The sequence below is a fragment of the Protopterus annectens genome, chromosome 9.part0, assembly GCF_019279795.1.
Source record: "Protopterus annectens isolate FY-2018-M chromosome 9.part0, PAN1.0, whole genome shotgun sequence".
Lineage (NCBI taxonomy): Eukaryota > Metazoa > Chordata > Ceratodontiformes > Protopteridae > Protopterus > Protopterus annectens.
The window spans coordinates 827,230,011-827,257,560 of NC_056743.1; the positions used below are offsets into that span (position 1 = coordinate 827,230,011).

At 41.8% G+C, this 27,550-nt stretch overlaps 1 protein-coding gene across 1 annotated transcript in view; it reads left to right on the forward strand.

Moving 5' to 3' along the window:
* PNPLA6 (patatin like phospholipase domain containing 6) overlaps positions 1–27,550 on the forward strand; it is a 1,368,928-nt gene that overhangs the window by 884,753 nt on the left and 456,625 nt on the right. The window contains exons 20-21 of the mRNA XM_044083495.1: positions 15,697–15,810; positions 24,027–24,102. Coding sequence (XP_043939430.1) covers positions 15,697–15,810; positions 24,027–24,102 — 190 coding nt within the window. The remainder of the gene's footprint in view (positions 1–15,696; positions 15,811–24,026; positions 24,103–27,550) is intronic.

The following is a 27,550-nucleotide window of genomic DNA, read 5'->3' on the forward strand; positions in this document are numbered from 1 at the left end:
ATTAAACAGGTACACGCAGTAGAAGCTGCTCCATCATAGGAGTCTACATTGCACCCAGCAGCCTTGAGATGTCACATACAACTCTGCTATCTGAAAGATTAGAGTTCAGTGTATTATGGGCTCATTTACTTATCTTCTTATTTCTTCTACCTTTCACAACTGCTTCTCTAACAGAAAACCAAAGATGATGAAGGATTTTAACAACTGATAAACATATAGAGAGGTGAAAAATGACAATTTTCATCTTCTGATTTTTTTTTAACTTATTACCTCTCTTAGCTAATATGGCTGTTTAATGATGTTCCTCCTATATTTTGTTTTGTTTACTGTTTGATATTATTAATTTGTTTTTCAGTTGGGGGCACTGTTGAGCCAGCTGAGCAGTGTGACATGATTTATTAGTTATGTCTCTAGTCATGAGTAATAGTATAAAAGTTTCAGAGTAGGAGAGTATAAGTGGTTGCTACAAAGTGTGTAAAAGCGTTGGGTGTTTTAACTAATAAGTAATAAAGTAGTCATGTGATAGGGTATGAAGAAAAAAATTGACAAGATGAATGAAGTTAATATTGGAAGCAGGAGAGTTTAAATGGTTAAGGCAGAGTGTACAAGGGCTTAGGGCATCTAACTGTGAATAGCAGTGATGCTGAGAAAAGCTGGACATTATAGCTCACCTGGAAGGGCTTACAACTAATGTTGGGCCTTGTAAGATGAACTTGGTGAAGCTGAAGTAAGTGACAGTGAAACTGTGGTCTGCCTTGCACAGTACAAATGAGTGAGTGTGGTTTGTCATTTGGAGCAGCAAGTTATAGGACAGGGGTGGGGTATAGGTAAATTATGCCTTTTTTGAATGCCAGGTTCATGATAATAGGGCATTGACCATAACAGTAGGCAAAGCGTGATCATGGTCATATGGGGCCCTAGACGGGATAGATCAGACCCCCTCTGGAATTCTAGTGTCCCATTACCTGTCTCTCTCTCTCTCCACCAGTTACCGTAAACACTGCTCAAATCTGTCAGTGTGCATACTGTACTGTTTTCTTCTATACTTTTGAAATAAAGGCAGAGGTATGGATATAATTTAAAGCTTTTAATTTAAATATCCTTTGATCAGGTTAATCCACTAGGCTAGTAGTGTCCTTTCAGGGGAGACCCTTACTGGTATATATGGTTTATACTATTGGGGAAATTTGGCCAGGGCAGTGGGGAACTTCCCCTTATTACAAAGGCATGCATCTGGAGCATTTCTCCATGGGCCTCCACTGGAAACTGGCTTCGTTCCAAGTCGGACTTTCCCGGTAAACAAATAGAAAATAAATATTATTTTCAGTAGCTCGGGTGAATGTAAAATACTTGACAGCACTTACTGTTAATGCAGCCATATGGGACCTTGGTTTAATATCTCATCCAAAGAATGACACACCCAGAAATGCAGCACCCCCAACCCTTAAAGTCCACTGCAGTGTCAGCAATCCATTGTCATGATGTTTAGAGCAGAACCCTGCTACCTGTTGTCCTACTAATACTGCTTTCAAATTTTATAGCACAAACACTGATGGTGGCCATTTGATAAACAAAACAGTTGTACATTGAAAACAAACTTAGCATTAGCAACAGTAAACTTCTTTTCCCTTGAAACTCACATTCCTTGAAAATGCATTGAAACTCATGTTCATTGAAAATGCACCCCTGTAGTTTTCTTCAATTAAGCAGTGAAACAAACATGTATGAACCAGTAAGAGACAAAATCACCCATTTCAGAACATTTAAATAAACTTTGATGACTGAGTATACAGTTTGGTATTTGGTGTTGAGGATTAAGGCTTTTGTCTCCTGTAGCCAAGGTACATGGTTTGAGCCTGAGCAAGCTAACTAATATGCCATCCCTAACTAGGGCATTCACACACACACACATGCACACACTCATGCTACCTGCTGCTGAGGAACACACTTCTTCAGTTCCAAACTTCTAAAGAACACTCGTCTCATCTCTGGCTCATGGCAGCAATGCAGCAAGCAGTTCCAATGAGTGACTGAGAAATCAAATCCCATGTGTGACTCTGTGTGTGTCTGTGTGTGTGTGTGTGTGTGTGTGTGTGTGTGTGTGTGTGTGTGTATGTGTGTGTGTGTGTGTGTGTGTGTGTGTGTGTGTGTGTGTGTCATACTCATAAAGATGCATGCACTTACAGACCACAGATGCAACACGGAGAGAGAGTCATCCTTAAAAAAGAAATGTAAGATTTTTTTTTTGTTTAATTAAAAGTTATTGTTGTGACAGCCCCACAGCCAGTGGGACCAAGGCAACTGATTATGTTGTCTAGTGCTGGATACGGCTCTTGCAGTAGTTGCCAAAATAAAATATCTGAGACTGTTACTTGAGAGTTCACTTTATGGAAGGGTGGGTCCTACAGGTAGAAGAGGAATCTCATTCCTTTAACTGGTTGGCCATCGGCTTATCAAATTGGGGATGATAAATGGAAAGCCATAATGTCTCCTTTTTCATGATGACATACTGCCATGTGTGGATCTTAAGTGAATTTTTTACCCCGGTTGCTTGGTAAGACAGTAGAGATGGCAACAGCAGTTTGGAGTGTTCCCTGAAAAGGAGCATTTGTTCATGTTACCTGCATATAACTTTGTGGGGACAGGTGTGCTGGCTTAAACCATTGTGGTGATACACATGTTCTAGGATGTGATGCAAGGGCAGAATGTGTGGAGGAGTACATTGGAGCAGTGAGAATTGGATTGGTGGCTGCAAGACAGGGGAAGAACAAATGTAAGAGCCATCAAAAAGAAATGTAATACCTATGGACATAATCTGCATGAAGATTGCTATGAACAGGCAGTGGAGTGAAGATGTTCGTTGTGAAATTGTGTCATGGGAGAGCAGAGTAAAGGTTCAAGAGTCAGGTTTGCTATAAGTGCGAAGAACAGCCCTATGTAACTGATTAGACAGAATCTTCTTTTTAGGACACAATGCAGTTAAAGAAGGCATGAGGAGCTCTGTTTGCTCTAGATGATTTTTTTTTCAGTGATGTAAGCAACAGAGTGGAGGGACAGAGAGACTGAAAACTCAGAAGAGCTCAGGAAGATGCCAGAAGAATGGTCCATCTGAGGAAGGTGCACAGATGAGAAGTGGATCTGGAAAGAATTGAAATGGTTGGAGCACAGGAGAGAACAGCACTCCAGTGGGTTGAAGGTTTATGACACTGAGGTATGGGCCGGGGATCATTTTGAAAATTTTGTTTGCACAAAATAGATGTCCTTCGATTCCAGCGTTGCAGTATTCATCACTTATGGGTTTATTCCTCTTGCTACCCGAACATCCGGACAGTATACAAAAGATTTCAGTCACTGTAGGGTGCGAGAGATGTCTGATGTGGCTAGGAGAACATGGGCCATAAAAGTGACTTCTGCACGCACCAGACTTCAGAACTTCTCAGCCCGCAGTTTGACGTCAGTTGTTCCTGCCATCCCGGCCATCGGATTCTGAAGAAATCAGATAAGTGCCCCATTGGGGAACCTTTTTTCAGTCATTTTCTTTATCCTAATGCTTGTTCGTGTCATCCAGAAAGGCAAGTGTAAGTGCAGCTGTCAGATACCTCACAAGGATGCCCACGATCAGTGTCTTTTTTGTTTAGGTCGGTCGCAAAATTACAAGACCTGCTCCATCTGCCAGGCGTTTGTACCCACAACTCTGTGCAGCTATCTGCACGCGTTCAGTCTATACCTGGAAAATCAACATCTCAAGCAGCTGACCTTGGGTATGGAAGGCTCCACCGATTGGCCTGCTGAACTGCCGGAAAAGAGGGCCAAGGCCATTAGGTCTAAGACTACCGCTGTGCCTCTATCTGATCTTCAGCCTGTGGCCGACATTAGCCTGGCCAAAGATGCGGGATCCCCTACTTCAGATACAGCAGGTACCTTCATGGAAGCCACACAATCCTGCATGGAGGACACGTCCACAGAGGCTTTTTTGATGCCAGGGGGGAACCAGTGATTTTGGTAGGGCCGTCAGATCCCTCCGTTCCCTTACAGTCACCCGATTTTAGGCCTTCCTCCATTCAGACACCCACTAGGCCTTTCAAAAGGAAGGAAAAATCTAGCACATATCTCCTACTCCTGAAATTACCCCAGACTGGCAGGGTTTCAGCCAAACTCTGTTTAATGCTTTTATGGCCTTACGGCCTACCGCTTCAGGGACATCCATTATCCCTCCTCCTATACTGAGCTGTAAGCCTCCAACATTAGATCCCTCTTTGAGGGAAAAGGAGGAATTCTCTGATTCTTCTTCAGAAGAATCCCTATTTTATACCTCTCAGCTACCCCCCCGGATATGGCTCCCGAGACGAAGAATCCATTGACTCTGACTCCCCAGCAGAGGATTTGACCTTTGGGGAAACTATTACAAAAATGAAGGAGCATTTCAAGTTGGAATCATCTGAAATGACAAAGTTCCAAAAAAAGGTATTATGATCTCATTCAGATGGACTTCCCAACTCCTACTGCTGTTCCATCCATTCTACCTGCCTTTCTGGATACCTTCTCTTCTGCATCCTTGAACCTGGACTCCCAACCCCCTGTTCGATGCAGACCTGATAGATTTTATAAAGTCCCTGAGGCTGCCACATTTCTAATTAAGTGTCCTGCTGCAGACCCTGCCATGATTTCCATCTCCACTGATAAGGCTTCAAAGTTATTGCCTACCACCACCATCCTCCCAGATGGCAAAGACAGCAAAACCATGAAATGTCTGTGTAAGAAAATCTATACCACTGCTACCCTGGCTTTCAGAGCTACTAATTACCAGACACACATGGCTAAATATACCTTATCCTTTTGGAGAAAATCTGGAAGGAATTGTCTGACTCACCAGATTTTGCTGCCAGAGCTTCACTGTCCTCCCTAGTGGCCCTTACTTCTCAGGTCACCAGGCACTCTGTAAAGTGCAACTACGAAACTGCTGAGGCCTCAGCCAGGTCAGCAGCATCAGCATCTGCCTTGAGAAGATACTTCTGGCTACATCTCCAGCCTCTGCCTGATGATTTTAGAGCCAAGCTGGTTGATGCTCCTTTAGACAATTCAGTCTTGACTTATTTAAGTCATTACAACAAAAAGGGAAAGAGATGCAGGAATTAAAACACCTGCTGGTCTCTCCTTTTTGAAAATACCAGAGGAATTACCCAGAAAAACTCAATTTATTAGAAAGCACTCTCATTCTGCTGCCCCCCACAAGGCCTAAGAAAACATCCAGGAAGTAAGCCACTCCTACTAGAGCTTCCAATTTTTCTAGCCAGAGGCTGCCCTTTCAAGACAGTGCAGGTAGTGTCTGACTACCTGCCAACCTCAAAACCTCCACCTTCTCCCTCTATCAGTGCGTCTCTCTCTCTCTCTCTCACTGTTTCCAAGCGTGAACCCTTATCACCTCAGACAAATGGGTCATTTCAGGAATACAAAACGGCTATTTTATAACCTGGATTGTCCCTCCAAAGAGAAGGGGCATCCCCCAGCCTCCAAAACAGCAGTTCCTCCTATTGCAGCCAGTGCTAGACAACCTGATGGCTCAATGGACCATTCAAACAGTCCCTCTGTCTACAAAAGGAAAAGGTTTCTACTCCAAGATTTTCCTGGTTCCAAGGAAAGATAGGCCCTGGAGGCCAATTCTGGACCTCTCTCTACTCCACCTCTTCCTTCAGGTTCAGCTTCCTTCAGGATGTTGATCTTACCAACTCTTTTCCCACTCCTACTTCCACAAGGGTTCCTGGCCACCTTAGATGTCAAGGATGCCTACCGTCACATCCCTATAAGGCCCAGTTTCAGGAAATACCTGAGGTTTTTCTTTGGGCTCGTCTCACTTTCAGGTCTCTGCCTTGCCCTTTGGGCTTTCTACTGCACCCAGAGTCTTCACAAAATGTCTGGCTCCAGTTATTGCTTTCTGCAGGACAAAAGTAATCCAGATATTCCCTTACCTGGATGACCTGCTCATTCAGGCAGACAGCAAACAGGCCCTTCAGCAATACTTACAAGTTGCCATTACCCTCTTGAGTCCTTGGGGTTTCAGATCAACTTCCCAAAACGCAACCTAGAAACTATTCAATATATTGTCTTCTTGAGATACAGGATTCGTACAGACATCATGAAAGCCTACTCCCTCAAAAGGTGGAAAGCTTGACACAACACCTACTTCTTTTTCTCCAGACAACAGAACTAACTGCAATGCAGTACCTCAGGCTCCTGGGCTACATGGCATCCACTATCCCCATGTTACCATTAGCAACACTCCATGTGAGGAAATTGCAATGGTACCTCAGGTTAGTTTGGACACAGCACTCACACCCCCTGGAGTATAGGGTACCCCTCCTGCACTGCCTCAAACAAAAAATCATTGGTGGCTGAAGCAGGTGAACCTAAACCCAGGTCATCCTCTCCAACCACCTCAACCCAAGCAGATCATGCACACAGATGCCTCAGACTTGGGCTGGGGAGCAACTCTTGGGCACCTGATAGTGCAAGGGCTGTGGTCAAAGCCACACAAGAAAGAACATATAAATATCCGAGAGATGAGGGCAATATTGTTGGCCCTGCGAGCCTTCCAATCCAAGCTACAGCAGGGACTACTGAAAATCTTTACAGACAATACCACAGTGCTGTGGTATCTCAACAAGCGGGGGGGGGGGGCAAATCTTATTTGCTCTACAGACTAGCTCTCCTGGTGTGGGAACTGGCTACTTCCCATGTAGTTAGCTTACAGGTGGTTTACATATCTTCACAACAGAATTTTCAGGCAGACTCCCTCAGCAGATCCATAATGAACAACCACGAATGGATGCTTCACATGGATGTCTTCCTAGACCTGGTCCACCATTGGGGTACACCTCACATAAACCTGTTTGCCTCCTCCAACAACAGGCAACTTCCTTACTTCTGCACCAGACTACCACACCCTCAGGCTATGGCAACAGATGCCTTCTCAATATTATGGAACAGGATGTTTCTTTATGCATTTCCCCCCTTCCCCCTTGTACAGAAGGTCCTGCTGAAGATCCAGCAGGACAGACCAAAAATCTTGCTGGTGACTCCTTATTGGCCAAGACAGCATTGGTTCCCCCTCCTCTTTCAGCTATCCAAGGGCAATCACAAGTTACCCTTCAGATTGGACCTTCTCAGACAGCACAAGGGATCCCAGATACACCCACAGTGGCAATCCCTGCACCTCTCCCTGTGGGTTATAGGATTCTGATCCCCTTCAGACACCTTTTCAATGCGGACATGCTCACTGTTCTGCAGGAGGCCAGGAAACCAAATACAAGAAAATTCTACCTGTCAGAGTGGAAGAGATTTTCCATTTGGTGTCTCAAAAGACAGTTGGACCCGCTGGAAAGCGACACTCTTATAATGCTGTCACACAGGTACGATAGCACCCTTATAGTGCTGTCATACCTGTGTGAATTACTGCAGACAGGGTTGGCCTACTCATCCACTAAAGCCTACTTGTCTGCCATTTCAGCATGTCTTCCCCTAGATCCCCCTATAGCTTCCAGACTACAAGCTAAGTTATTCCTTAAAGGGGTCCTTCTCCTCAGACCATTCAGGAAACCCACTCCACCCAGTGGCACCTCAACTGTGATTTAGAGAAGCTCATGTTTCCCCCATTCAAGCCAGCAGATAAAGCTTCCCTCAAACATTGTACATGGAAAACTGTCCTCCTCGTGGCCTTGACCTCAGGCAAGAGAGTGTCAGAGTTGCAAGCCCTCATGGCTACCCCACCCTTCCTAGTATTCCACATTGACAGGGTTACTCTTAGAACTAACCCCCTCTTTCATGCCCAAGGTGGTGAATGACCTTTCCCTTAATCAGGCCATCCATCTGCCAACCTTTTTTCCTAACCCACAGGGAGACATTGAGAGAGTACTGCATTCCCTGGATGTGCACAGACAACTCAGATTTTATCTGCACAAAACCAATTCCATCAGACAAGCTGAGCAACTGTTTGTCTCCTTCCACCCCAGGGCCCGAGGGAAGGCAGTAACTAAACAAACAATCTCAACTTGTATTTCCAAAGCTATTATCTTTTGCTAAAAACACTACGGGAACTACCTGCAAGGTACTTCGAAAGCACACTCCATCAGGGCAGCGACCTCCTTGGGGGCCTTCTTCAGGGGGTTGGATACCTCTTCCATACTGGAAGCATCCACTTGGTCATTGGTGCATACCTTCACCAAACATTACAAATTAGACCACATTTCTAGGGCCAGAGTGGGGTTTGCCAGGATTGGATTCCTGGAGACCTCTACTAGGCCACCTTCCCCTTCTTCACAGTGAGATTTGACACTCACCCATATGTGATGAATACTGCAACATTGGAATAGAAGGACATAGAAACGTTGTGTAAAATCTTACCATAACCATAGATGTTCTTTTCCATGTTATAGTATTCCTTCCCTTCCACCTACCCCACCTGTTGTGCAGTTTTTCCCTTTCTGGATGGCACAGGGCTGGCATTACCCTTAATAGGACTGGTTCCAACTGGGGCTTACAATTCTGAGGGCTGGTGGGTGCAGACATCATTTTTAAGGCCCATGTTCACCTAGCCACGTCAGATGTCTGACACACCCTACGTTGACTGAAATCCTGTAGGAACAGGGGGAATATTAGCAAGAATGAGGAGGAAAATGACTGCAGTGATGGTGCTTGAACTGAAGATGAAGTAAAGGAAAAAACGAGGCAGAGAGCAAGGTAAAGGAAGGCGAGATTTGGATGAGCAGAAAACAGTATAGGCTGAGGATGATCTTAAGTGGGTGGGAGAGGGAAAACAAAGGAGTGGTACTTACATTATTCTTTGCTCTCTGTGAAAGCAGGAAAGAAGAATTGCAAGGGTGTTTACAATGTATAGGGCGAATGATGCCAGAGGGCGACAAGATAGTGACTGGGGGATTTAAATATGGTGTTGGAATTGGAAGTGGATAGGTTGTTTGGAGCTACAGAATTTGAGTGGGATAGGCAGCTTCAGGTCAGCAGCATGGAATTTGAAGAGGTTGCGCTGTGGGATATATACTTTCTAGAGATGCTAGAATACTGGTTGATAGGGAGACAGCAGGGAAGTTAGAGGAGAGCTGAATGAGAGTGACTTGTCTGGTTGTGTTATGGTTACAGTGTAGGGGAGGTGGAAGAAGGAAACGCTGAAGGCTTGGACAATGAATATGGGTTATTGGAGGGAGGGAGAGCAGATTGGGTAGATGTAAACAGTGCTTGAACAGGTAATGAGCAATAATATTAATGAAGAGGGGTGGATAGGATGTGGGGAAAGGAATGGGGTTAAAAAGTTGTGGAACAAGATTGATTGATTATGAAGGAAAGAGATAGGTGAGAGAGTTGAAAAAAGGTTGAGCAAATGGCAGAAGAAATAAGAGAGAATGGAGATATTTTAGTGGAGGACAAAAGAGTGTTGAGAGAGCAGCTAAGAGAGCTAAAAGAAACCAAAAAGGAAGCAGGGCTGGCCAGTAGAGGGGGCCAGGTAGTGGGTGATGGGAGAGGTGATGTAAGTTACTCTGCTGGAAAAATCGAGTACTAAAATAGGAGACCATTGGTATTGGGACCTAAACTGAAGGAGGAGTGAGCTTAGAGTGAGCTGTAGCAAAGATATGGGGGAAATCTTTAAGTAGTTACTAATAGGGTGAGAATGTAAAAGGAACAGTTTTGAAAAGTGGCCAGGGGTTCTGGAAGTAAAGGGTAGATGAATTTAGAATAAGGAATTTGACATAGGTGAGGTGGTAGATGCTGTATAACATTTTAAGGGAGGAGGGGCAGAAGGCCCAAATCAATAAGCTGACTCATTTTTTTTAACCTATTTCCCCTTGTTGCCTCTTGATAGCTGCCTCTGTATTAGCTTATGATCACTAACTCCTGTCTCTTCTCCTTCCCACATGTGAATTTCAAAAAGCTCTGTCTCTTAATGCACATCTACTCTGTTGACTGTAATCTTGGGTTCCTGGCAAATTTGGGTGCTGTAGAAAGCAGTGACACCTGTATCATGAGCTAATGATGTAAATGGTTTGCCAGTATGAAAACATGGTCCAGTAGATCTTCTAACTGAGGATAAAGGAGAACAATATTACCATTCTCCTACTCCAGCAAATCACTGTAGGACTCTATAGTTAGTCACTAGTGAGATAAACATAGGTAGCTAGAATCTTTGTCTTTCGGCTTTTCCCGGTTAGGGGTCGCCACAGCGGGACTCCTGTCTTCTAATGATTGGCAGCAGATTTTTACGGTGCCGAGGTGCCAGCCCGATGCCCAGCCTTCAAAGAAGGCACACCCATTCACGCACGCAGCTACCTGCATGTCTTTAAACATCACTCGACTGCGGGGAGGACATGCAGACTCCACACAGAAGGTGCTTCAGCCGAGAATCAAATCGGAGAACCTCTTGCTGTGAGGTGACAACGCTAACCGCTGCACCACCATGGCCTAAATGCTGTTATAGAAAAGCTTTCTCATTTTAGTATCCATTTCCTTTTAGTGTGACCAAAGAGGATTGCATTTGATGCTAGTTTCTACTGAATAAAAATGAATGCAGTAAGGCACAGCTGAGGTCAGGACTGGATGGTAGGGGTCACGTTTCAAGACGATTACAACAGATTAAATTGTTTCTTTAGTAACTTCAAATGCCTAGTTGTAAACCACATACATAAAGTGAGACTTTGATTGCTCATATGTCATGGATTTATTTTTGTTGACTAAACACTTTGTAGAACGCTAAACAAATTAGTATTTTTCAATATGGATTCATGAAGATAATTTGAAGTAAAATCCAACAAATATTTTCAGACGCAGTAGACATCCAATGAAATGCAAACAGTTTTTATTTCATAGGGATAATTAGTCATTTAGCTTAGTTGTTTCTATAAAATAAAGGCCATTCAAGATGTTCTTCATTCCACATTGCTGCAGTCCTAACTATTGGGTAGTCCCCCAATACGGGCCCATGGCTGACGCGCCGGGTGGCGTCGTAGGCGGATTGCAGACTGACCAGCGTGGGCAGTACTATCACCCATGACCAATCATATATCCTCAGTTTTTTGCCGCATGGTCCGCAGAAGCAATTTTGCGAGTGCTACTTTGTGTATACCTTGTTTAGGCCCACGACGCTGTTGGATGTTGGATGCTGCCTTGTGCTAGATTTAACACATTAAAGCACTATTAAGAGAAGGTAGTGTTGTGGAAGTTTGGTTTGGGAAGTATAAATAAATGCCGCCGATGCCGCTCGACGCTAAAAAAAAAAAAAAAATAAAGCAGCAAAGCAAGAGGGAGAGGACCACAGTCCCAGACGCCGGGTCCTGGAAGGAAGCAGTGAGAGCCGGAGGTTTTGCCAGGTGTCTCTTTGGAGTCTCAGGGAGAGACTTTACTGTTACAGGATGTATCCTCTCAGGAAGTAGGCCAGGCTGAGGGGCTTCTCAGGTGGCTGTTCTTCCTCAGTTTCCAGCTTTTTTGAGGGCAGGCCAAGTTTTAGCTCTGGGGGTTTCTTCTCCTAGTACAGGATCTTTTGCCTAAGAGACATATGCTTAAAATGGCAGAGGATTTGATTACTATGATTAGGGTTCGCCCCCTCCTGATAAGAGGCCTAGGTGGAACCTGAGTTTGAGAGTTTTGAGCAATGCTCGGAGGCTTCGGAGTTCGGTTGAAGACTTGCAGGAGTATCCTCCTTATTCTGATTCTGATGTGGATGATTCTACTCCTTCTGCTTCTCCTCCTGAGGATTTTTCATTTTCAGAGACTCTGCATTCCATGAGGGAGCATTTTAAATGGGAAGGTCAAGATTAGCTATACCTCCTGTTTTGAATGTGGTGGAAGATGTGTTTGCAGAGGCTTCCCTGATAGGTATTATAGGGTGCCTGAAGCTCACAGACCCAGAAACTGTCTCTCAGGGGCCTAAAGGTGTGCCCTCAGTTTGTTAAAAAAAAATCCCTCCCTGATAAAGAGGCAAGGGCTTTGGATAGATGGGGAAAGAAAGTGTATACTTCTTCCACTTTAGCCATGAGAATTGTCAGTTTCACATGTTAAAATATCAGAATTATCTTCTTTCACAGTTGAAATCTTGGATGATGCTCTGGCAGGTATTGAGTGTAAAGAGTTGCAGGATTTAGTTCATGTGTCTGAACAGGTGGGTAAACATTCCTTGCAGTGTGGTTTTGGCTGCCACTGGTTCTGTTCTTCGTAGCACGCCCTGCTGAGAGAGATCAAATTTAGCTGAGCATGTTAAGACAAGGATTTTGGATGCTCCTTTACAGTCTGATGTGTTGTTTGGTTCGCCTGTGGAAGCAGTTTTGAAGAAAATGGAGGACAAGGCTAAGTCTATGCAAACTGTTAAAGATTTTTGCAGGTGCAGCCTCGAAATTGGCCTACTAAGGGTTGGACTTATCCTGCTTATGATTCCCAGTCTAGGGTGCTCAGACTTCTGGCTGCCAGTACATTAGGAAGGCTGTCTCTTTTCAAAGAAAATTGGGATTTAATTACCCAAGACAGATGGGTTCTGGATATTATTCACCACGGTTACAGGTTTTATTTCCATACCTTGCCTCCTTTCAAAGGCATGCCAGACATTCCTCCTCTTCAAAGGACAGAGGCTCACAAGCAAATTTCTCTGTTCCATTCAGTCAGTTCAGACAGGGGCCTAGGATTTTATTCTCGCCTGTTCCTGGTACCAAAGACCAATTCTGGATTTATCTATCCTCAACACTTATCTGGACATTCCCAAGTTCAAAATGTTGACGTTACAGCAGCTTTTACCTCTGCTGGGCAAAGATCACTGGATGGTAACTTTAGATCTCAAGGAAGCTTACCTTCATGTGCCAATCAGACTAAGTTGCAGAGCTGGAAATTCTCATTATCAGTTCTCTGCATTGCCCTTTGGCTTATCTAAGAGTATTCACAAAGGTTCTGGCTCCAGTGATAGCTTACTTCAGGCTAAAAGGAATCCAAATCTATCCTTACTTGGACGACTGCCTGATTCTGGCTCAAGAAAAAGATCTTCTACAGCATCTGGAATATGTCATAGCAGTGCTAAGATGCCTAGAGTATTAAATAAAGTCCAGTCTAGTACCCTCTCAAGACATGTGCTTTCTGGGTGTGAGACTGAATACAGCAGCCCAGATGGCCTTTTTACCCCCGGACAAACAAATTACTTCCATCATCTATCTCTTCAGTCCGGGCTGACTGCAAGGACAGTCCTTCAAGCCTTAGGGTTCATGGCATCTTGTATTCTGGTGCTTCCCAATGCCAAACTGCATATGAGGAAGCTACAATGGTATCTCAAAAATCTGTGGACACAGCACTGTCAGGATTTGGACACTGTCATTCAAATAATACCTTGCATTCAAAAGGAATTTTTGTGGTGGGCTCAGGAATGTCACCTAAACAAGGGACTCTCTGCCAGAGGCAAGTCAGATTCTAACGACAGATGCCTCAGATATTGCTTGGGAGCTCATCTAAATGGAAAGTGGATACAAGACAAGTGGCCTGCCAGACTACAGCATCTACATATCAACATGAAAGAGATGTTAGCAGTTCAGTTTGCATTAATTGCTTTCAAGGAGTTACTTCTTCCAGGGCAGGTGTTGATTCTAACAGACAACACAACTGTCATGTGGTACATCAACAAATTGTGCAGACAAGCAATGATTTTATGGGAGACTGCGCTCAGTCTGCAGCTAACTCTTCAGGCAAGGTTTCTGCCGGAGCACAGAACTCCTTAGCAGATGTATTAAGCAGACAAATCATGGATCCCGTGGAAACTGGATCTTCATGTATTTCAAAATTGACAGTGTCATGGGGAACTCCAGACATAGATCTGTCACTAAACCACCAGCTGCCAAAGTTTTGCGATTTCATCACACAGCTTGGAAAGTGGATGCTCTTTCTTTCAGTTGGAAAAATCTTCATGTGTATGCCTTTCCACCTCTGCCTCTTCTTCCAAATGTGCTTCTAAAGGTCAGACAAGACAAGCCAAGGATGATTTTAATAGCTCCAGATTGGCCTCGGCAGCACTGGTACCCATTCCTGAGGAGTCTGGTAAGGAAGCCTTGATTCCACACCTGTTGTCTCAGAGGGACGGTCATCTGCTCAATGTCAAGCTTCATTCTCTACATCTAACAGCCTGGCATATTCTGTTTTGAAAGACAGCAGGTCTCAGCTTCCTCAACAAGTTTTAAATGTGATTATGGAAGCCAGAAGACCTAGTACAAGGAAAGTGCACGAGAAAAATGGAAGAGATTTTTGTTTTGGAGTGCAGCAAACAATTTGGAGATTACTGAGCCAAATTTGAGTGTGGCTCTTCAATATCTTACTGAGTTACTGGACAAAGGTTTGTCTTTCTCTTCCATTAAGATTCATGCTGCAGCAATTTCAGCTCATTATGATTGTGACCCACCATTGTTTATCCTTTGTTCAAGCAATTTCTTAGAGGGGCAAAGAATATAAGACCCCAGAGCTCCTACTCCTGCTTGGGATCTCAATTTTGTGTTGGAGAAACTTACTCTACAACCTTTCTACTGCTGACTTGAAATACTTGTCATGGAAGACTGCTTTTTGTTGGCCATTACTTCTGCAAGAAGGGTTTCTGAGTTGCAGGCCCTTATGGCAGTGGAGCCTTTTGATTTTTCATAAGGATAGGGTATCTTTAATCCTTCCTTTATGCCTAAGGTGGTTTCTAGTGTGGCTTTAAACCAAACTATTCATTTGCCTACCTTTTATGCAGATCCCCAAAATAAAGGGGAAAAGATTTTGCACACTTTAGATGTACACAGGCTTTGCTATTATTTGAGCAGGACTAAGGATTTTAGGCAGTCTCAGCAGTTGTTTGTTTCTTTTGCTTTGAGTTCAAAGGGCAAGCCTGTGTCAAAACAAACTATTTCTAGGTGGATTGGGTGTTGCATTACATTTTGTTATTCCCATCATGGCAAGGAGATTCCAGCTGGGATTAGGCCTCATTCCACTAGGGCTACTGCCACTTCCACAGCATTTCTAAGGGGTGGCAACTAAGGATATTTTGGAGGCAGCTACTTGGAGTTCAGTGCATACTTTCTCTAAGCATTATCACCTTCCTCTCTACTCTGTCTAGGGCTGGTTTTGCCACAGCTATTTTGCAAGGCATGTTGTCAGTTCCTGCTTCCTTATGATTTGCCAGCCGTTAGGACTGCAGCAATGTGGAATGAAGAACATAGTACAGTTTTGTACCTACCATAAATGTAGATGTTCGAGGATCCACATTGCTGCATCCTTCCCTCTGTGTTTGGGGTGGTTGTGTAGGTGGGGTTATATTCTGCTAATTGTGTATATATTGTATATATATTTTTGGTGCAGGTATTTTGGGAGTTTTGGTTTTGGCCTTATCTTTTCAGGGTCTTCTGACATCTGGGGCAAGAAACCGACTGGACAGCGGACTACCCAATAGTTAGGACTGCAGCAATGTGGATCCTCGAACATCTACATTTATGGTAGGTACAAAACTGTACTTTTCATTTGACTTGTATTAAGTGTCTGAAAACAAATTTGTATATTCATTGTACCATATGTTAGATTAAGTATATTGCATACTATTTTTTGTACTTTTCATTTCTTGTTAGACCACTGTAAAGTGTTTTGATAAAGTATGCAATGGTTGGTTATATCCTGATTTTATGACAATCTGTATTTACTCTCTAGTTTGAAGCTCTGACTCGACAGCCTCGAGTGACTACAGTTCATGCTGTAAGGGACACAGAACTAGCAAAGTTACCTGAGGGAACAATGAACAACATCAAGAGACGATATCCCCAGGTACAGAGGAGCACAGGAATTTAAGTTGTGTGTGAATTTCAAAATGTACAGCTGACTTTGTTAAATTTTCTTTTTTCTTTTTTTTTGTCCTCAAACAATTTTTATTGAAAATTTAGTTAAATCTTCTGATAATCATAATTATTTTTTTGTACAACAGTGGAATTGAAGTAGTGCACTTGTGCATTTCCTGATGTTTGGAAAATGAACCCTGGTGAAGTAGTTTATAGTAATGCAACATTTGTATCCACCCGTCATCCGCTTAGTTCTACATTCAGCTCTAACTTTGGAAGATGTATTTTGGAGAGAATGTCCTGTTATATTACCAATGCTGTGATTCAGTATTGTCTGTGTGACTGTAGTAAAGTAAGATGTCCTTCCTTAGATCACTGGTGCATTTATCTCACCAAGGTAACCTGACATTTGGCTGGCGTGCCATAGCCAGAAACCTTCCACAAGCCTGTATGCCTGCCATATGACCTAAGCCCATGGGCAAAGGGATACATAACAGGAAGTAGGAGCATAAGATCCTAAGACTGTCTTGCCACCAGTGCAAAAGCAGGATCTTCACTCCCGTTGGTCTGCTCCTCATGTTGCATAGTGTGTAAAAACAGACTGTTGCCCCTGGTGCATAGTGTGTAAACACAGGCTATTATCTTTGGTGCATCGAGTGTAAAAGCAGACTGTTACATCTGGTGTACAGTGTGTGAAAGCAGATTAATACCTTTGGTGGCCCTTTCTTTTGTCAGAAGGGTTTCTATGATTCAACCCCTTATGGCTATCCTCCCTTTTCTTGTTTTCTGTAAGGATAGTGTCTGTCTTAGGACTAACCCCTCTGTCATGACAAAGGTGGTCAATGAATTGTCTCTCATTCAGGCTGCATATTTACCTAGCCTTTTTCCAAATACACCCTACAAATGTGAAAGACTTCTGCACTCCTTAGATGTAATTAAGTAATCCAAGCAGGGCAGACGGTCTGTTTCCAGTTGAAAATCTTTTGGATTTTCTTTCTATTCCTTCTGAGTACTTAATAGAGTTAATAAGTCTATATAATATTAATAATATTTCAAAATAAGTGTTTATGTTTTGATTTAGGATGTTTTTAAGTTCACTATTTCTACTACCATTTTATGATTTTTTTATATACAGTGATTAACTAGACAAACAGAAATTGAAAAACTTCCACACAGAGAAGTTTCTTACACTGTTTTGTTTTGGACCCACTGCACCTGTATAGTGGGTTGTTTGAGACTTAAGGGATACCATGGAGATTTCTTGTTTCTAGGTAAGCAGGATGCTTGGTTTACCCATATTTCTGGTATACAACACTCCTTTTGATTGTTTCTTTATATACTACTACATATATACCTGGTTGCTTAATAAATAGTGTTAAATATGGCCTTGCAAACATTGTCCTCAAGTGATTTAACTTAAGTTTAGCCACTGGCTTTGTCCCTGATGAGTAGCACACTGCAGTGGTGATGCCACTCCATAAGAGTGGCCTTACGACTGACCTGGATAATTACAGTCCTTTCATCTATACAAGCCTCATCTGCAAAACTATGGGGTGTATTAAAAGTAAACTCATAAACTGTGATATCAAGACCTTTTGAGGTAAATCTTCTCTATTTAACCTGGTAATCTTCTTCAAAAGGGTTACAGAGGCTGTAGATTGTGCCCCTATGCCATACATATGGTGTACGTTGACCTAGTGAAATTCCTAACACCATTCCCCATGCAGGCATCATACAAATGCTAATTGCTTTAAAAACTGACCCATATGTGGTAAGATGGATAGCAAACTGACTGAAAGGTAGAACTGGCACAGTGCTAGTTAGAGGTGCCTCATCAGAATGTATGAAAGTCACCAGTGGTGTCCCTTAGTGCTCAGTGCTGGGACATATCCTTTTTGGTATTTACTTCTAAGATCTCCAAGTGGACAACCAAGACCTCTGGGTAACAAAGTCTGCCGATGAATGCAAACGGGAGGTTGTTTAATCACCCTGTGGCACCCAGACTCTCCTGAATGAACTCTTCCTGGTGGTAAACCCTTGGTGTACTAAAAATGGTCACAAACTAAATGCTAAAAACTGTAGTACAATCACTTTGAACCCCTCTCTTTATCATACTGTACAGACAACACACCACCGCAAAATAAAAATTTTATGAAGGCCCTATGTGCTTGGGCTAATAGCTTCCTCTCTTTTGACCATTACTTGACAATTGTTGACAGGAAATTCTTTATTTAGTACATTTAATTGCCAAATGAATATTAACACATTCTAAAAGGTAATTACTCCCTTATACTCAACATTGATCAGGACAATAATTGGGTACAGTGCCTCCTTAGGGGTGTATCTTATTAGTCATGTAAAACGATTAGCAAGACCCCAAAGATTCCTAAGGAATAGGATCACAGGCCTAAAGCCTTTGAGCTACCAAGATAGGATGGAAGCTCTCTGCCTTTGTTCGATGTCATGCAGACTTTTGAGGAGAGATCCCTGTTTCACTTAATGCATATTAGAGACCCAGTTGACCTGACCTTCTGTTTCTCTCCAAGTCCAACATCTCCACAAATACTAGAACCAGGGACCTAAATCTTCACCAACAGATAAACACAGCACAGTGTAAGGCAGTGCCAACCAAACCTTTGTAATAAATTTGCCCTACATGTTAAGCAGTGTGATGATTCACTATCTTAGTTTGAACATAAACCAGATGACTGGATGGGTTTCTACAAATTTACCGTTTCTGACTGGTATGACCCTTCTAGAGAAAGGAGGTGCTGCTTAAGGAAGGGTATTGGTAAGGTGTTGAGTGGTCATAAGACTTGTTGACCTTGGAGTAACTATAAATCTAAACTGTTTTTTGGGGGTATTCCCATAGCTTGCCAGTAAGTCTCTGCCTACTCCTGAGTAATCCTAGATAGCATCAAGTAGGACTAAGAGAATGAATGAATAATTAAATACTGCAACATGATTGCTACCAGGAACTCAGTCTAGCTCCAGTGAAATGTACCTCTGTGGAAAAGTCTGCCTAAAACAGGTTATTAGACAAGAGAGATAAAGCCTATCCTGAGAGTATATCCTGATACTCAGTGGGCGAAAAGCAATAGACATGCAGGTCTGCATCAACTTGCGGAAATCAAACTTTACTTGTAGAACATACCTCTCAACTGTACAAAGTATGTACATGAATGTAATATCTCATTATACCTGAGTAAATTGGTCTTTACTGCTGTTGATCCAGGTTATGGCTGAAAGGGGTCAATAGACTAGTCCACTTGCATGGTAAACGAACAGTAATAAATAAATAAACTGTTCAGAATTTTGCAAAACATCCCCATTTTTGTCTAACATTTTCACCTTGTCCCTCATAAAATATTTGATTTTCTGGTAAATTATTTAGGATCATACCTCTCAGCTCTCCAAAATTTCGTGGGGAATGCCCATATTTTTGGCCTGTTCCTCATAAAATGTGTAGTTTTCTAGCAAGCCATTGAAGATTGTGTTTACTAAATCATAGACCTTTAATTCTAAGACTTTGTATCCTGTTGAAAATGCATGCTAATGCAAAACCTGTTATTCTAACAGCTTTCTAAGTTTATAAAGGCAGTCTTCAAAATCTGTCCCTGATTTTGGCCCTTTATCTCACCATTATTTTTGGCTTTGGCTAGACTTTTTAAGCAAAAGTTCAGAAGTATGCTGAGGCTTTCAGTCAGTAATGTATGCCAAACATTAAAGTTTCATATTTTTATTGATCAGAAAAAGCATGTTGATGCAGAACCTGTTCCATTACATTTTTGAATGAATTAATAATGTTTAGAAGTTGTCCCTGGTTTTGAGCCTTCATTCTCCTTGTTCTTTCTGGCTTTGTCTAAAATTGCTGAGGAAAAATTGATCAGTATGCTTCAAAAAAAAAAAAAAAAACCAGGTGTTTCCATGATGACCGTAAGCTTGGGCAGCTAGAAGAAGATGATTTATTACTCAAATCATTCTTTTCTGGCTGCTTCAACTTGCAGTTACCTTGAAAACACCAGTACAAATGTTTCCATGTAATCACTGTGCCAGACACCCCCCCCCCCGTCCTATCATTCTGGCACCCATAAAGAGAACAGTGCAAATTATTTGGTGTAGTGCACAATATGGTAGAACCATCAGACTTCCAGATAATCGACTTCAGACTATAAGAGCAGTAAAAGAAAACCTAATTAAAAAAAATGTAAGGTAAGCACAGGAATGGATGGTGGGGTATGTGAATAAGCAAGTGTTATGTGTCTGGAACTGGAGGTGGGCAGTGAAATGGAACAGTTATCAAGGAAAGGGGAATGGGTCTTTTCTGACTCAGAAGAGGACTCCAGAGAAATCATACAGGTGAACCAGTTCCATTTGTTTAACAGGTCTTCTTTGTAGTCAGCTGGAATTACATTATTGATTTTCACTGGCAGGGTAGAAGACACACATATTTTTGGTACTGTAATTTAGTGTTTGTTTTGTTGTGGTGAAGCTACCTTATTTATTACAATAGTTTGTTGTAGTTCATACTTTTAACCTACTTTTAGTCTTCAAGCATGTTCTAGCACTTCAGCCATAGCTGCATGTCTGCCTTTTAGTTGTGACCATCCTGCAGCCAAGACTGTGAAGCTCATTGGTGGGTTGAAGCCGCTTCACATTAAGTGGATGGAGCCAGAGTGTTTGCAAAGTCTCCCGTGGAGTTTTGCATAACCTGTTCCAAAGTCCTTAGCCCATTAATAGAGCATCACTATTTGATGAAAGTTATTGATTTTGGTATTAATTTAGAAATAAAACAATGTGTAGTCTTCATAATTAAAACAGTAGTACAGTCCAAAAACAAGCAAAACTAGGTCCACAATAGTAGAAAATTAAAATGGTTTGAATTCACCAAAAAGGTTGACACATAAGCATAATGGCTAATACACAGGATCCTGAACCGTTTTAATTTTCTAATGTTGTGGACCTGGTTTCGCTTGTTTTTGGACTGGACCACTGTTTTTGGTTTTAGCCTTTCTTTTGTTTTGTGTGGTTATAGTCCTCATAGTTACACCAGCCCTGTTTGGAATATGTAAGAATTTTTATATGGAACATCCACTTTCCTGCTGGTACAGTACCTTGTGGTATGATCTGGAAAATGGCTGTCTACAATTTTCAGAATATTTTCTTTCAGTAAGTATTGGGTTTCATTGGACATTTATTGAAAGCTACCAAGTTATCCCTAAAGCCTCTTTTGTGTGTATATCATTTCAAACTTATTCATCACTACTAACGTGGACATCCAGTGATCCTTAGGAGGCAGAAACATCCTGAATTTCACTGCTAGACCCCAGAAGTTAATTATAATTTATTTGTTATTAATGGATCATATCTTACTTTCCTCTAGAACTTATTGGCCATTTTGTTTAATTTTGGACCTTTTGTTACTACCTGCTTGAGACAGATGTTGCTTTACAGGATATTAATTTTATTTTGGCACCTTATTGATTTTGCTGTATATATGCAGTGTGAATTAGCTGGAATTTGATCATGTGTTATTCTACTGTTTTTGCTGAGGTATGTTTTGCATTTATTAATGTTTGATATTTTCCACTGACTGTGATTTCTAATCCTCTCATACCCTCTGTAGAGTCCTGTTCTTCCTATACCATTGACTACTATCTGGTACTGCTAGAGCAGTTTAACAACACTTTTGAGTACACCTTTGGTTATTACTAAATGCTGCTATGCAGCTCTCTAAATTACTGCAGAGAATTTCAGCCTCAACTATTCCAATGTATTAGATACAAGGAAACATCTGCCAAATTAAATGTGGGCTTTAACTGTTGCAGTTATCCATGGCTCCTCCACCTGCACCCAGTCATTTCATATGTTCTGGGGGTTGGGGATAGGAGTCACGTACTCTTGGACAAAGTTGATAGCCCTGTGATCCATCATTTGATTGGTCCATTATTTCCCAGTAAGAGTCAGGTGTTAGGAAGCAGCCCAACTTGCTGGGTATATGAGGCAGCGTTATCTCTTCCCCTGAAAGCAGCCTCTGCACCCCCTTGGCATCTGTTCTGGGCTCAACTGTTGTTGTTTTCCGAGGGGGAAGTTTAAATATGCATTGTTCCCTTCAACTTACAAATACAAAAGATCTGTGACAAAGTGGGCTTTCCAGGCTTGGACTCTAGTGGGTCTAACTCCTAGTGCTCCCACTAGGTGTCACCAATGTTATGAGCTACAAGTAAGTGTCCACCTGGCAGTGACCACTCACTCTCATTCTCCGTGGTCTGGTGCTACAGGCACCCAAACTATTAATCAAACTCAGGTTGCTTGCTCCATAGTCAGGGTATTATCTCTTTACTTCATAGAGCTGGCCAGATAACTTTTGATCACAGTTTTCAGAAGTTCTTTGTTAAGGATTCCATCATGAAAAATGTCACTGTTTTTGTACCAATGGTTCACAAAAGGTGATTTGATATGGACTGTGCCAAACCAAATTTTATAACTGCCTTGCTGAGTTACACTGGTATAGTTCTTAAGTTGACATGTAGATGGCATACCAGAGAAATTCAATCAGTAAATAAATCCATCATGCATTTGTTGAAAGTCACATAGAAATTAATGCACTTAGATCAGTTTGTGCTCAACTCTGAAAGTGATCACATTTTTATTATCCAGGAAAGAAGATTGTCCTAGAGCTTTCTATGATAAGGGTAGGTGATAAAGGTTAAGGGATAGTCGCTGTCTGCAGTGAGAGTGTCAGAAGGGGATACAGTAGATAACGATAAACTATTTTATTTACTTCATAATTTAAAAAGGTAAAAACCTTTAATTTCCTTTTAGTATTTTTGTAGCTTGAACTGGAAGAGTGGGTATCCAAGTCAGTGATAATCACTGATACTACAGGAGTGCCATGCTCACCATGTTGTCAGTGTAGCTGTATCTTTCTTGTGCAGTACACTGGAAGTGGCAGTGAGTGACGTTTATTTTTCATACATTTACACTTTATTAACATCCTGATCCTGGCTGTGGCCATTGAGGCTACTAAACATGATACCAGTGATATGCAGTGCTTTACAGTGGTTTATCCCCTCAGACATCTTTCAGGGTGCTGATCTGTAGCATTATATTTCATTTGCTGTTTTGTGGTTAAAAAAAAAATAAATATAAATATATATATATATATATATATATATATATATATCTACAGGTGATAGCTATAGTAACCATTTGAAATGTCGGGACCTGCTAGTCTCCAAAACATGGAGACTAAATGGCTAAATGACATGATTTACATACAGTATGTCCATGATAGCCATTTCTTGGAATATGCCCTTTTCTCAGAGGTATGGCAATCTTGGAATTAGTATATATAAGTTTGGGGGGGGGGGCTTATCCCCCTGCAAAAGGAAAGCTTAAAGGAGAAGAATGATGTTTGTTATTCGCTATTTTCTTTCATTTTTTGATGTTTTTTTTTTCTATATTTTGGCACTCTGCATTTTGAATGCAGACATTTCAATACTGAACTAATATCCACATCTAATATGGAATCAAAGCAGGTAGCTTGATCAGAAAAGCAAAAAAAAATGGTGCATAGTTTTCGCAAGAACTATATAAAGAAAACTATAGTAGCTTAATTTGTTCAGTCCTTAGGTAAGGAGACTGGGAATGTAATAGAATCATAGATGGATGAGAGCAAGTGGCCACAATTTAAACATAGAGGGTGGAAGACTTAAAATAGGTATGAGGAAGTATTTCTTCATGGAAGGGATGGTAGATGATTGAAACAGTATTACCAAGCAGTACTTAGAATGAGTCAGAAAACTTCCTGTTGTAGTTACAGTGCCAAGAACTGCAGATACTCAGAATTGCAAAAAAGGGAATTTTAGAACAAGTTTTTTCACTCCCACACCTCTTCCTTCTAAATATGTTACCTCTGAGGTCACAGCATCTCAGAAAAAGAGACAAATCAGTGTTCCCTTTTCAAATTTCCAGAATGTTGCCATTTCAGTCTTTGAAATTGACTGGCATGCAGGACTAAGTCTTGTTTTCTTTGTTTCAGTTTTAAGCGGCTGATAAAAGCAAAATAAAATTATTTTGCACATGCTAATGTGTATAGCTTAAAGGAATGTTTTGTTTGACAGTGTTTTGATTTATGATATAAACTTTAATACAGGTGTACTTTTACTGCCATGTTTTATTGTTTCTTTCAAAATTGCTTAGGTGGTTACACGTCTGATCCATTTGTTAAGTCAGAAGATCCTGGGAACCCTACAGCAGGGTCGAGCACCTTTTCCAGGTATTTGAGTAAAAAGAAAATGGCAAAAAGAAATAATTTAACTTATTTTGTTGATTAAGTATCATACTTTCTTCATTGCATGTGATCACATATCTAACACACTGTTGTTTGGGGATGGTACTGGATATGTACATATGCTTCTTTGGCCATGCAGAAGGCTTGCATGTTGCATTATTGTTATAAATGTATTGTAGAGTCTATCCAGATTTCAACAAGGACTGCCATGATATAACATATGTGTACTTATGTGAACAGATGTTTAAAGCGGCAGCAACCATTCTGATTTTCTGATTTCACATGTATTAAGAATATAATCCATATACAGAAAACAAGAAAACCAGATTTAAAAAGCAGCTATTTTTTTTTTTACATTTTGATTTATTTTTTGCTTTTCTCTCTTTTCTTATTCCCTATACTTGGATATTAGTCCAGCCATTCATTTTCTCTACCACTTATACTAGTGAGGCTGAGGGTGGTAGGTTGCTAAGCATGGCAGAAGACGAGACTTCCCTATCCCCAGCAGCAGTTTCCAGTGCATTCTTGGGGATATACAGGTGTTTCTGGCCAGCTGAAAGACATAATCTCTCCAGCATCTTCTGCGTCTGCCATAGGGTCTCCTCCCACTGGCCTGTGGAAGGTGCAGATGGGCATCCTTCCTAGGTACCCAAACCACCACAACTAGAATCTCTCATTCTTGAGGGGTAGCATTTCAACTCCAAGATCTGTATGGATTGCAAAGCTTATCACTCCTTCCTGGAGAAAAAGCCCAGAAGGCTTGTGAAGGCACCTTATTTTTGAGCTTGTATCCATGATATCATTCTTTCAGTTACTACCCAAAGCTCATGACCATAGGTGAGGATAGGTGCATAGAATAACTGATAAAAAGAGATTCGTCCTAAGACCCGGCTCCCGCTTCACCACCACACCCAGTACAATACCGACATTACTGCTGCAACTGCACTTGTCCATGTGTCAATGTCCTGATCCCCTCTACCCCCATTTGTTCTCAAGATTCCAGTATACTTAAACTGCTCTGCTTGAGGTAGCGTTGTCTCCCTCACCTGCAGAGAACAATCCATTATTTTGTGGACAGAACCATAACCTCTGAAGTAGAAGTGATGATTCTCATCTCAGCCACTTCACATTCAGCAGCATGCTGTTCCATTATGTGCTAGAAATCGCAGTCAGTTAAGTTCAAGAGGACATCATCATCATTTGCAGGTGGTAGAAATGCAACCTAATATCCCCAAACTGGGTAGTCTGCATACCTTTAATGTACCTTGATATTCTGTCTATGAAAACATGAAAAGGAGGGAAGACGGCACTCCTGGAGGAGAGCTACACCTGTGTTTGATTTAACACCAAGAATGTAGACACAACTCTTGCACCTCAAATACAAGGACTGATTGGCACAAAGTAACAGTCTTGGGACCCTATACTGTGGTAGCAGTTTGTGTGTGCACGCGCATGTATGTGTATAGACCACACATACACACACATCCTTGTTTGCATGTTTACGTATTCGCATATGCATGTAATGAATGTGATTTGTTTTTTTTACTATACAGAAAGTTTTGTGGTGCCTTATGATGTACACAAAAGTAATGTTTTACGGCATTCAAGCTTTTTGAAGGCTGCTCATTCGCAGAACTGATATCACTACCAATAAATAATTTGAAAAAAATTGAATGAATTGATAACAGTTCAGTTTTTGATTTAACCATGCTGGGGTTCATCACTGCTCCATAATGGAGGCCTGTCAGTCCTACTTTGTTCACAAGCTAAGTAATGGAGCTGCTGCTTATCAGGTACTATTTTACTGAATTTATTTAACTAATGTTTCAGTACTCCTTACAGACTTGTGCAACTCATGGATGCATTTGCAGTAACCTCCAAGTTGATTGTATTAAGTAAGAGTAAAGCAGCAGGAGTTGTGGTATTGTATGAGGAAGTCGGGAGTGGCAGAGAAGTATGTAAGAGTGGTACAGGATATGTACAAGGGTAGTGTGACAGCCGTGAGATCTGCAGTGGGAGTGACAGATGCGTTTAAGGTGGAGGTGGGATTACATCAAGGATCCGCTCTGAGCCCTTTCTTGTTTGCAGTGATGGACTGGTTGACAGATGAGATCAGACAGGAGTCCCCGTGGACTATGATGTTTGCAGATGACATTGTGATATGTAGTGAGAGTAGGGAACAGGTTGAGGAGATCCCGGAGAGGTGGAGATATGCTCTAGAGAGGAGAGGAATGAAGGTCAGCAGGACTAAGACAGAATACATGTGTGTGAATGAGAGAGAGGATAGAGGAATGGTGAGTATGCAGAGAGTAGAGTTGGCGAAGGTGGATGATTTTAAATACTTGGGATCGACAGTTCAGAGTAATGGCGAGTGTGGAAGAGAGGTGAAGAAGAGAGTGCAGACAGTGTGGAGTGGGTGGAGAAGAGTGTCAAGAGTTATTTGTGACAGACGAGTACCAGTAAGAGTGAAAGGGAAGGTCTACAACAGGGTATTGAGACCAGCTATGTTATACGAGTTGGAGACACTGGCTTTGACAAAAAGGCAGGAGTCAAAGCTGGATATGGCAGAGTTAAAGATGTCAAAATTTGCACTGGGTGTGACAAGAGTAGACAGGATTAGGAATAAGTATATTAGAGGGTCAGCCCAGGTTGGACGGTTTGGAGACAAAGCCAGTGAGACGATATTGCATTGGTTTGGACATGTGATAAGGAGGGATGCTGGGTATATTGGGAAAAGGATGTTAAGGATGAAACTGCTATATCAGAGGAAAAGAGGAAGGCCTAAGTTATGGTTTATGGATGTGGTGAGAGAGGACATGCAGGTGGTTGGTGTGACAGAGCAAGATGCAGAGGACAGGAAGCAATGGAAACAGATGATTCGCTGTGATGACCCCTAATGGGAACAGCCAAAAGAAAAAAAAAAAGAGTAAAGCAGGGATGCAGCCCATACCTCCAATTTGTTTGGCCAACCCTCTGAGAGTACAAGGCATCTCCTGGAGTATTTTGCCACTTGTGTTATATGCAACTCAGGTGCTCCCCTACTATCAAACATCTTTACAGATCTCAAAAAAATAGTCTTGAAATTTATGGGGTTAATGGAAATATTCTTCTCTTCCTACAATATTGGGGGGGGGGGGGGGCTTCCAGTCTGTGATCCATATTCGGAAGCAGTTAAGATGAAAACTTTATGCAAGTTTTATTACGTGAATATATCTGTCGGTGGAAGGACAAGATCTCTGATCTTCTTCCTATGACAAGTGAACTTTTTCATATATTTGGGCTCTGTCTCATACAAACACCTTTGTAGCGGAGGAAGGTGATTCCTATTTCAGAACATATATAAGGTGCAGTAGTTTATTCCCATGGTTTAGTAGGTTTCTAAGAACCTTTGTTGGTTGGAAGAATATGGTACCTATCCATTGCAGAACAACTA